At 39.8% G+C, this 12770-nt stretch overlaps 1 protein-coding gene across 1 annotated transcript; it reads right to left on the bottom strand.

The window, feature by feature from the left end:
- Positions 1–6127: 6127 nt before the first annotated feature.
- LOC138905064 (uncharacterized) lies at positions 6128–6970 on the bottom strand. The gene has a single exon (XM_070193566.1). It carries the CDS (start codon positions 6968–6970, stop codon positions 6128–6130), a length of 843 nt encoding a protein of 280 aa, XP_070049667.1.
- Positions 6971–12770: the final 5800 nt, after the last annotated feature.

The raw sequence follows: 12770 nt of genomic DNA, 5'->3' as shown, positions 1-12770 counted from the left end.
AACTGTCTAGGAGATCCATCGTCGGGAAGAGTCCAATTTTTTTGTTTTTTATTTTTATTTTTCTAACTAACACTAAATAACTAAAACACATAGCCAAATCAATTACTAAACTAATACTAAAACACATACTAAAACAAAGTAAACAAATACTAAATAACTAAAATTAACATGTACAAGTCCCCACCCCACACTTAGATCATGTATTGTCCTCAGTACATGCACAAAATTACAAAACACAAAAAATGAGTAGGGTGTAAAGAAACTCCCTGATCAAGCAGCGTCTTCGTCCTCTGACGCTCTCCACTCTTCATCATGTTCGTCGTCCTTCTCCTCATCTCCCTCACCATCTGACTGCTCTGGCTCAGCCTCAGACTGCTCCGATATGTTGATATCCTCATCATTGGGGAGTCTGTATCTATCTCCTAACCCAACTAGCTGCTGGGCATGAGCATTGAGTGGGTAACAGTGCTCCAATTCAGTCCTCTCCTCAGATGTGGCCGACGACCCCCTATCCGCAGCTGCATATCCATCATCCCACAGAGGTGGGCCATAAAACTATCATCACGTGCATTACGCTCAGCACCTGTCAATGAGGGCATGGCAGACTTATCTTTCATTCGGAGATTAGTGATGTCCGTTTGTCGGATGGGCTGATCGATGGTGTGGTCAAATGCAGGCTCCTCCTCAACCCCCTCGTGCTTTAAGAACCGAGTCAAGAAATTAGCGAATGGCATTCGATCTATTTTCTTACTCGTTCTCATTGATGACATCTGGTAATGGATCAGATGACCCACATTCACCCTTTGGCCTGTCATAAGGAAGTATAGCACACAGGTCCTCTCACGGCTCACGAGCATGTCATGATTGCACGGTAGGAGCCGTGCATTTATCAGTTTAAGCCACACATGAGCCTCTGCCTTCATCTTCTTCTTAGGGAATCTCTTGTGACGGTTTGTTACCTTATCCCGAACCCATGCAGCCATAGAGTCGACACCACAGAGCATGTGCCTCAGCTCTCTATATGTAGGCCGGCGAATGAATTGATCCAATGGCTCCACATGAACATTTGTTGCACCTAAAAAGTCGCATATAGCCGTGGCTGAAAAATCTATCAAACATCCATGAATTGGCACCAGCTGCTTAGTGTCCTGTGGGTCAAACCTTGCATAGAATTCCCAGACTAGATTGAGATTGATATCCCTTGTGTTCTTAAAAACATATCTTAACCCCAAATACTGGATGCCTCTCCAAATTGCATGATACTTCGCTTTCAGGCTACGTTCCTGGATGGCTGCTTTCGGATGGACATGTTTAGGCCTACAACGCCTGTACCAATCCCTCGTATGCGGGGGTATGCTATTTATGCCAAACTCCCGTTGGCCTTGGTGTTGTGGACGCATGGCAGCTACATCTGCCACGGCTTGTGCTCCACTCAGACTAGAGGTAGCTTCTCCCCCTTTTCTCTTCTTTGGAGGAGGTGCGGAGGTCGCCTTTTCTTTAGCTGGGGCAGTTGAAGTAGCCTTTCCTTTGCCTGTGTCTTTTCTGGGAGGCATCTTCGTTCCTACACAAATAAGCAGTAGTTAGATAAAACTGCATTACACACTACACACATAATCTTGACTAACTTTCCGAGGTTACTCAGACTTCACCTCGTATTTTCTTAATATTAGAATCAAAGAACAACACATGGGCTACCCGTGAGCCACCCCACACTTAAGATTTTAACGTGGCGCACAACTTCATAACACTAGTCTATTAATCTCGGAGACTCGGGCTCCAATGGGGACAAAGAATGCCATTGAGGCATTATATCAAACACTTAACACGCACTAGTGCCATGGGAGTTCTTATGGAAATGGGGGATTGCCTCATCCTCCCAAATCGGCTTGGGAATTCCGTACTACCACATGTTTTCACAATCACAGCACCATTCCTATGGGGTTCATGGGGTTGGTGCACATAAACTCAATACTACAATGAATAACAACCACCAATTTTTGTGTGTAATTGTATACATGTACCCAACTCGAAATTACAAAGGAAAGAGATCAAATCATACCTTTAAAGCTTTTGATAGGAGGGAGCTGCCTCAGAATTTCTTATGAGTGTGAAAGAATAGCAAGACTAAGCTTGACTTCAATGGGGATGGGAGAGACAACTATGGCAATGTGTTGTTGAGTGTGTGTGGGTGAGCCAATTCGTGCAGTGTGTTTGGTTTAGAGCAAAGCTGATGAGCAGATGTGTGTGCTTGTGAAATTTTCTTTTAGAGCTTGATGTGTGTTTGGTTTAAGTGAGGTTAGGGTTTTGTATTGTGTTTAGTGTTTAGGGCGTGTAATGTGAGGAGGTTCGACTAAAATAAGGAGAAAAAACATTAAACTAGTCCGAAATAACTTACCTAGCGTCACCTGGCCCAGTACCTGGCATTACCCAGGCGTCAGCCTAATGCCAGCCTTACATGGCTTTACCCAGGCGTCGCCATCCTAAGGCCTGGTGGACCTGGCGTTAGCCAGGCGTCGCCAGCCCCAACGCCAGCTTTGCCTGGCTTTATCCTGGCGTCGCATGCCCCAGCGCCTGGTGTATGTCAGGTGACGCTGAAACCCTGCTCGACTTGCCCAAACTCACCTGCAAACTTGTTAGTACCTAAAAACAAAAAGAAAAAATCTAACTACACTAAAAATCAACTACGAATTGGGTTGCCTCCCAACGAGCGCCTTGGTTAACGTCGTGGCACGACGAATACAACAGTCTAATGGGTTGCCTCCCATGAAGCACCTGATTTAACGTCGCGAGCATGATTTAACGTCGCGGGCACAAGTAAAGTCACAGAGCTGCTCGAGCAAATGAGTCACCGACGCTACTTTCGCATCTTCCATGCCCAAATAATATTTTAACCTGTGCCCATTGACTCTAAACGTGCGAGAGTCATTTGATGCATCAATATCTATGGCTCCGGTTGGGTGAATCTCTTCCACACTAAATGGTCCCGACCATCGTGACTTTAACTTACTCAGAAATAACCTCAACCTTGAGTTGTATAGCAATACCTTATCTCCGGGTTTAAAACTCCGCTCAACAATATTTTTATCGTGCATTATTTTCATTCTCTCCTTGTATAATCTTTTGCTCTCAAAAGCATGGTAACAAAATTCATCAAGCTCGTGCAACTTTGTGACTCTACTTGTGCCCGCAACTTCTATATCAAGATTCAACTGTCGTAGTGCCCATAAAGTTCTATGCTCCAACTCCACTGGTAGGTGACATGTCTTCCCAAATACCAATTTATACGGCGACATACCGATCAGAGTTTTAAAAGCGGTACGATAGGCCTAAAGTGCATCATCTAACTTTCTTGCCTAATCCGTTCTTATAGCATTCACAGTCTTTGTTAAAACACTCTTTATCTCTCTGTTCGACACTTCTACTTGCCCACTCGTTTGTGGATGATATGGGTGGCAACTTTGTGACGTACACCATACTTTTCTAACAGCTTTGCGAAGGCTCGATTACAGAAGTGAGTTCCTCCGTCACTGATTATCGCCCTTGGAGTGCCAAATCGGGTGAATATGTTCTTTTTCAAAAAGCTAATTACCCCCTTAGCATCATTTGGCGGGAGCGTTGCAGCCTCCACCCATTTCGACACGTAGTCCATAGCTCTGAGTATGTATTTGTTGCCATATGAGCTGACGAAGTGCCCTATGAAATCGATTCCCCACACGTCAAACACTTCTACCTCTTGAATTGGGTTCATAGGCATCTCATGTCGGTGGGAAATATTCCTAATTCGTTGGCATTCGTCACAACCTTTCACCTATAAGTGTGCATCTTTGAACACTGTCGGCCAGTAGAATCGCTATTCCAGCACTTTCGTAGCGGTCCTTACTCCCCCGAAGTGGCCAACATATGGTGATGCATGATAAGCCTACAAAACAGAAGTTTGGTCTATCTTGGGGATACATCTCCAGATCATGTTATCAACACAAATCCTGAATAGGTAAGGCTCATCCCAATAATACATGTGACAGTCAAGAAAGAACTTTTTCTTTTGAATAGCGGAAAGATCATAGGGGACAATACCGCTTGCCAGGTAGTTTTCAATGTCTGCATACCATGGCGCCTCCTCCAATGTCACTGTTAGCAATTGTTCATCTGGGAATGTCTCAGTTATATCTTCTACCTCGACTTTCTTTTCAGCTCCCTCCAACCTTGAAAGGTGGTCTGCCACTTCGTTCTCTATCCCTTTTCTATCGCGGATCTCCAAATCAAATTCTTGTAGAAAAAGAACCCAACAGATCAAACGTGGCTTTGACTCCTTCTTTGCTATTAGGTACCTAAGTGCTACATGGTCAGTATAAACAATTACTTTTGAACCAATCAAATAAGACCTGAATTTATCGAATGCAAACACGACAACCAATATATCTTTCTCAGTCATGCTATAATTGAGTTGTGCACCGCTTAGCGTTCTGCTTGCATAGTAAATTGGGTGCACCAGTTTGTCCTTACACTGCCCCAGGACTGCTCCTATAGCATAGTCATTCACATCACACATGAGCTCAAATGATTGCTCCCAGTTGGGTGCAACGATGATTGGTGCAGTCACCAGTCTCCTCTTCAGCTCCTCAAATGCTAACCTTCAGTCATCAAAAAACACAAAAGAATGATCCTTTTCAAGGAGTTTACATAAGGGGTTAGAAATTTTAGAGAAATCCTTTATAAATCGCTTGTAGAACCTGGCGTGCCCAAGGAAACTTCTTACTGCCTTGACTGAAGTGGGCGGTGGCAACTTCTCAATCACATCAACTTTAGCATGGTCAACCTCAATACCCTTACTGGACACTTGATGCCCCAACACTATATCTTCTTGTACCATAAAATAGCACTTCTCCCAGTTCAGCACTAAAGTTGTCTCCACACAACTTTTCAAGACTCTTCTTAAATTGTGAAGACAGTCTTTGAACGAATCCCCCACCACATAGAAATCATCCATAAAGACTTGCATCATATCTTTAACTATATCAGTGAAAATGGCTAACATACACCTCTGAAAGGTGGCCAGTGCATTGCATAGGCCAAACGGCATTCTCCGAAAGGCAAAGATGCCATACAGACAAGTGAATGATGTCTTCTCTCTATCCTCAGGGGCTATGGAAATCTAATTGTACCCCGAATACCCATCCAAAAATCAGAAGTGAGACCTCCCTGCCAAACTATCCAACATTTGGTCAATGAATGGTAAAGGAAAATGGTCTTTCCGGGTGGCTGTGTTTAGATTTCTATAATCCATACAAATTCGCCAACCCGTAACTGTACGAGTCGAGATCAATACATTATTCTCATTGGGCACTACAGTCATTCCACCCTTCTTTGGCACACACTGAACTGGGCTGACCCAGTTACTGTCAGAGATTGGGAAGATGATTCCCGTATCTAACTACTTGATCACTTCTTTCTTCACCACTTCTTTCATGTTAGGGTTCAACCTTCTTTGATGTTCTCTGGAAGGTTTGTGCCCATCTTCCAGTAGAATCTTATGCATACAAAATGTCGGGCTGATCCCCTTAATATATGCAATGGTCCAGCTAATTGCAGTTTTGCATTCCATTAACACCTACAAAAGCTGTTCTGCCTACACATCTAACAAACTGGATGAGATAATAATAGGTAAAGTGGATTTAGGTCCCAAGAAAGCATACCTGAGGTGAGACGGTAACGGTTTTAGCTCTAACTATGGTGGCTCTTCAATTGATGGCTTAGCTGGAGGTGTTTTTCTTTCTTCTAAGTGTAAGGGCTCGAATTCGAGCTCTCTTTTCCAGTACCCTCACCCTTCAAGGGCCAAAAGCCACTCTGCCAAGTTTTCACCATCCATTTCTTCTAAGTTCATGAGGCATGCTGCTAGAGGGTCTTTTGCATTCGGAGTCTCATCTTCCTCCTCCAAGATCACATCCACAACTTCTATCAGAGAGCAGTTAGCAAACTCACTGGATCGCCGCATAGATTTTTGCACATTAAATGTTATCTTTTCATCGTTCAGTCTCATCTTTAGCTCCCCAGTTTCACAATCAATTAGGGCTCTCCCAGTGGACAAGAATGGCTTTCCTAAAATTATGGGAATCTCCTCGTCAACTCGTCAGTCTAGAATGACAAAATCTGCTGGGAAAACAAACTTCCCCATATGTACTAATACATCATCAAGGATACGAGAGGGCCTCTTCACTGTCCGATCGGCCAGCTGTAATAACATAGATGTGGGTCTACCTCTTCCAATTCCTAACCTTTTGTAGATAGCCAAGGGCATCAAGTTTATGCTTGCCCCCAAATCACAAAGTGCCTTAGCAAACACATAGTTGCCTATTGTGTATGGGATTGTGAAACTCCCTAGATCAGATAATTTCTCAGCTATGGGTCTTGTCACAACAACACTACATGTCTGAGTCAGTGTAACCATGGCCAAGTCTTGAAAGTCGAACTTACGAGACATCAAGTCCTTCATCATTTTTACATAACCAGGCATTTCCTTTAAGGTGTCAATCAATGGAATGTTCACCTGAATTTGCTTCAACATCTCAAAGAATTTCTTATATTTCTCATCTTTTTGATATTTGGCCGATCTCTGGGGGAAGGGTACTGGAGGCCGCTTCTTTCCTGTGATTTGATTTTGAACCTGCTCTGTCACTGTTTCTACTGCCTTCTCTTGCTCTGGCTCAGTTTCCTTCGCAACCTCTTTTTCTTTTCTTGTTTCAGCTGGCGCATGTTGTACCGTCACCTCTGTTAACCCTGTTGAGTCATCTATCTCGATGGGTACTGGCACAAGTGTTTCAGTAGGCTGGCTTTCGCGAGCCATCTCTTGCTCTAGATCTAGGTCTCTACCATTTCGTAGACTCACTGCCATAAGCTGTTTCGAGCCCTGTTCTTTTGGATTGACTTGTGTATCTGTAGGTAACGTCCCTTGGGGACGATTGTTTAGGGCCATAAAAATCTGTGTTGAATCTCAATACCCTTTATCGTTGATTCATGCAAGTCTACCCTCTGTTGCATTTTCCCGTGGACCTAATCAATTGTTGCAACATTCTGTTATTGTTGTCCAGCATTCCCTCAAGTTTAGTAAACCCATCATCTGGTCTCATAATCTGTTGTTGTTGAGGTTGTTGATAAGTCAGCTGCTGATTTTGCTGGATGTAGCCCTGTTGCCTTTGGTAAGGCGCAACTTGACCCTGTGGTCGCATAGCTCCAGGATTGTTGTTGTTATTGTACTGCTGTTGCGCTGGTATATATTGTTGATTATGTTGACCCCAATTCTGACCACCTTGCCTCTATCCCCCATAGTTGGCTACATAATTCATATCTTCCTGATATTGCTAGTTGTCACCTTCTGCACTCCACGAGAAAATATATGGTTGGTTAATGCATGGTGTACATAAACCCCCATTAGTTGTGTTAACTATGTGAACCTGCTGCTTCTGGCCTGATTCATCAATCTTTTTGGTGAGGATACTAATTTGTGTCATTAGAGTGGCCACATTCTCAGTTATGGAGTTGTTTGGGTCCAAAAGCCACTGAGTGAACTGCCGGAGTGATTGTAGAGGCTCTTGTCATCCATCCTGAGTTTTGGGCCATCTTATCAAGTAGGATCTTGCATTCTGCGAATATTTTACTCAGAAATGCTCCACCTGCTGAAGCATCAACATTGGCCTTTAAGCTATTAGCCAATCCCATGTAGAATCTCTGCCCCGACATCTGATCTGGAATACCATGATGTGGACACTTAACCAGCATGCCCTTGAACCTCTCCCACATTTCTTGTAGTGATTCTATTGGTCTCTGCCTGTAGCTCAATATATCATCAATTTGTTGGGCAGTTTTATTTGGTGGGTAGAATTTGTTCAAAAATTGCTTGAATAATTCCTCCCAAGTAGTGATGGAATTTATGGGGAGTGAATTAAGCCAAGTTTGAGCTTCTCCTGACACCGAGAATGGGAACAAAAAAAGCGTTATTGCATCCGGTGTCACGTTAGGTTGCCTTTGCGTTAAACATATCGACAGAAAATTCTTCAGGTGCTGTTGAGGATCTTCAATGTGTGACCCTGAGTACAGTCCCTTGTTCTGCAATGTAGCATGTTGTTTGTGATTTGGAATGATTCTTCTTGTATGTGAGGGACTGCAATTGCCGTTGCCAGATTGTCGGCGGTGGGTTGTCCCCAATCATATAATGTTGTTTCTGGTACAAGAGGCACCACACTCCGATTGTTTGGTTCATTTTCATTGTTTCTGTTGTTGATTGGATTTTCTATTCCGTCAGCCATGTCTGGTTCGATTCGTTCTATCGAGTTTTGTTGCTGTTTGCTTTTCTTGTTTGCACGATTTAGTGCCTTGAAAACTTTCTCAGGATCTGATAACGCTTAGAGCAATTCACCAGTTCTTGAAGAGTTCCTAGGCATGCACCTGTAACACTCAAGACTACAAACGTTAAAATTTCAATGTATTTGGTTTAGAATGAAGAAAATTGACTACACTAAGAATTCTAGCACTTCTTTTACCTGCAAATAATAACACCGTTAATGCCCCGATAACGGCGTCAAAATTTGATCACGCCCAACTGTGCCTTATAAAAAGGACTTAGCGGTCGTTGCAAATATATTTCAGCTAATAAGTCCGGAGTCGAATCCTACAGGAAATTAACCTATCAAACACAACCACTACACTCGCACAAATTCATGCAATCAATCTTCAGAAATATTTAAGTAACAATTTGAATTTTTATTAACTAAATATTACGTAATAAAAATGCAATAATTAATAACTAACTACGAATGGGTTGTAAACAAGAACTGGAATGATCTAAGGTTGTGATTTCCCCTATTGTCGGAATCTTTTACGCTACGTTTTCTACAAATTTGCCTAAGTCTTCTCTATCGTCCATGGGCACTCTAACTGTCGTAACTCTCTCCCGAGTAATTATCACAATTTACTAGACATATTCTCCTAAATTACGCTAGCTGGCATTAAGTACAACTCACTCAGATCGCACCAAGGTTTTCGTTATCCCTAATACCACCTTTAAATCTCTGTATTGATCCCTCATATACGTTTAGGGGTGATGTTATTCAATAACTACCTAAATATGCACTCTATCCCGAGTAATACATACTAAATAGGCACAGCTAATTGAGGGCCCTTCAATCAACCACAAGAATAATATAGTTGAACAAATAGAAAAAATACTACGGCAAATTTATATTAACTTAACAAGAAAATCATCCTTCAATAGGTTCCATCAAAACCTTAGACTATGAATTTAGCTACTCATGATCAAAGTAACAATATCCAAAATATGTTGCATAATTAAAGTACAAGATAAAGATAAAGTGATGTAGAAATTATTGACTCTAACTCCCGGCGGTTGTTCTATGAGCTATCCTTGCCTCGGGTTGCAAAAGTCCTTCCAAGTGGCGTTTTTAGGTCTATTTATATGTGAAGGAAAAGAACTAAATGTGTAGTCCAAGTCCTAGTCAAACGCAAAAACAAATTAAGTCTTCAAAACTCGGATTGGACCTGGCCCCGGGCCTAGCGTCGCCAGCCTAACGCCTCATGAACCTGGCTCCAGGCTTGGCGTCGCCAGCCTAACGCCTGGTTCTGCTTGGCCTTTGCCTTGCTTCGCCAATCTAACACCAACTTCAAGCCTGGCCTTTGCCTTGCAACGCCAGCCAAATGCTAGCTTCAAGCCTGATGTCGCCAGGTTCTCTCATTCACTGCTCCCGCACACGCTTTCGACTTGTAGGTCTCCTTTTTCTTCTACTTTCATATCCAATTCACCTACACATAAAATTGACCCTATTACACGCAAATAAGGTGTACTTTATCATTAAAGCATATAAAAATGCAAGGCGAATAATGTGCTAAACCATGAATTATAGCCACACATCAATGTCATTACATCACTGTGATCATTAATAAAAAAAAAAGTGATCCAAACAATTGAGATTAACTTAATCAATTAAAAGAACGAGATAAAAATTCAATAGAGATTGAAGAACATAAAGAATCTGATATCCTAACTGATCCGATGAATCCTAAAGCATGAATTCAACAAAAAAGTGGTGAAACAATGGGGGAAAACTTAGTCAATACCAGTAAAGGCGGATCCAGAATTTAAATCCCATGGGTTTAATTTTAAGATTTTAAACATTGAACCCATTATATTTTTAAAGTTATGGGTTCATATCTACTATTTTTACAATTTTAATGAATTTTTACATACAAAATTTTACTCCGCATCAAAAGTTATGATTCAGTTAAACCCGTAGCCACTAAGCTACATCCACCTCTGAATACCAGATCCATGAGGTTACCTTCGCTATTTCCAGTTAGAGAGTACTATTTTAGTCCAAATCTATTTAATTACACTTAAATACTCCATTTTTTCATAAATTTTAGAAAACAAAAACAAACTCTAAATATCACCGTGAAATTATCCGTTTCGGCTTTCTTGCACGCACCCTTATTTTGCTGCAACAGAGACCGGTCCAGCATAGTATACTGGAGTTCGATGCACCTGCGTATGAACTTCCAGCATATTATGCTGGACCGGTATACTTTGCTGGCTCCAGTATAATATACTTGAGTTCCAGTATATTATGCTGGAGTATTTTCCGGATTTTAATGTTCAGATTTATCTTTACATGAAAAGTGGCTAAATTTCGATGACTTTTGAAATTATGACTATTTTTGAATGACCACTTGTAAATCTGGCTATTTTTGAATTTCTCCCTTAAATATTTCTAAAGTACAATAGTTATGTTTCACTTAATTATTGTTTTTCGAGCATGCATATCACCAGCCCAAATATTTTTGAGGCCCAACATAGTATTGGACTAATCATGTATTTGGCTCCTAACTTATCATGTATTTGGGTCCAACTCAAATACTTTAATAAAGAAGTTAAAACTTTTGAGATATGTGGTCTTAAATAAGTCATAACATTTTTTATTATAAAACTTTTGAAGCTTGTGTTATAGTATTTGTGCAGTTGTAAATGCTTCCTATTAAGAAAATATTGATTATTTTTTTTTTTGGAAAAAATCAATCCTTTTAAAACGAAGGGATTATATTATTTTACCTGATCAATTTAGTCGCCTGCCGACAACTTCAAGGTACAATTTTTCACCGTCATTCCTTCTTCGAGCTATGCCATACATCGGCAAAATATTATCCTTTTTTTTTGTTTATATTAAAATAAGATCATTCTTCTCTGTCATGTAGTATCAAAGGCGGCTCAACACATTTCGGGGCCTAAAGCCAAACTGTAATTAGGGGCCTTAAGTTTCTCTAAAAAAAATTATATATATTTTATTTAAAAGCTATTTTTTTAGCTTTTTTAGTTGCAAAGTTATTAATAATTTTTTTATAATCTATTTCCTCTAACAATTCTTTTTCAATTGATAAAATGACTAATCCATTTAATCTCTCTTGAGACATTGTTGATCTTAGATACGATTTTATCAATTTTAATTTTGAAAAACTTCTTTCCGCAGAGGCATCTGTTACAGGAACCGTTAACATTACTCTATAAGCAATATATGCATTTGGAAAAGAATCAAGTCTTTTTATCTCATTGAGTATGTCGACTAGAGTATTATCTTCTACTTGCACTATTTTTCTCAATACTTTTAATTCAGAAAATAAGTCTAGACCATCAATATCAGAGTGATTATTATGTCTTAAAGACCTTTCAAGGTTAAGGCAATATTTATTTAAATTTTCATCATCTAATGACTTTAATTGTTTACCACTAAACAAAAAATCAAAAATACGTTCATACGCTTTGAATTGTTCAAATCTATTTTGAAGCGAAAAAATGACTTGGTCTAATATATATAAAAAGTAATCTACTCTAAAAGATTCTTCAAGAGACTTTGTGGTTTCATTATCGACATTCTCATCAAATTATTATTTTCTATGTATTACACGTTTTTTACGAAATTCATGTTCTATATTCATCTCAGATGCAATTTCCTTAGCAAAAATCATAGCAGTTGTGAACCCTTCTTCTCTATATTTTTGAAAATAAGAAATAAGGCCTCTTAGTTGATCTATGACTACATCAATATGCATATCTTTTGATTGCAAACTTTTACAAACTGAATTAACAGCAAACAACATATTATACCAAATAGTCATACCCAATAAAAACTCAAAATTTTGAAGCTCGTATGTCGCTAAACAATTAGCTTCACTTTTAGTTTTTGGATCTTCACTAGCTTCTACTAATTTCAATAAAGCATCTCTTATTTGTGGAGTTTGAAATCTTATCGCTTTGATACTTTCAATGCGACCTTCCCAACGTATTTGTGACAATGATTTAAGAGTTAGGTTGGGTATACTATCTTTTAAAACTTTCCATCGCTTAGTAGAAGAAGAAAAAAATAAATATATACGGTGTACCACTCCAAAGAATGATATTTCTTTTGTACAAGAATTAGCCATATCACAAAGTACCAAATTTAAATTATGACAACCACATGGTGTATAGAATGATCTAGGATTTATAAATAGAAATCTTTTTTGCACTCCTTGGTGTTTACCCTTCATATTGGTTCCATTATTATATCCTTGTCCTCTTAAATTATCAATATCAAGTCCAATATTTTCTATCTCATTTATAATAACTTCAAAAAGACCTTTTCCACTTGTATCATCCTCTTTTAAAATTACTAAAAAGTGTTCAGTAATTTTTATTGGAGTTACTGAAATATCAACACTCTGCAATCTAAAAG

This window comes from Nicotiana tomentosiformis, chromosome 2, assembly GCF_000390325.3.
Source record: "Nicotiana tomentosiformis chromosome 2, ASM39032v3, whole genome shotgun sequence".
Taxonomy (NCBI): Eukaryota; Viridiplantae; Streptophyta; class Magnoliopsida; order Solanales; family Solanaceae; genus Nicotiana; species Nicotiana tomentosiformis.
The sequence above is the reverse complement of the archived record's forward strand: the minus strand, read 5'-3'. Positions and strand labels throughout refer to the sequence as shown.

Excerpts from the sequence above, each read along its gene's own strand:
- LOC138905064 (XM_070193566.1), bottom strand. The coding sequence starts at position 6,970 with ATGGCCCTAAACAATCGTCCCCAAGGGACGTTACCTACAGATACACAA.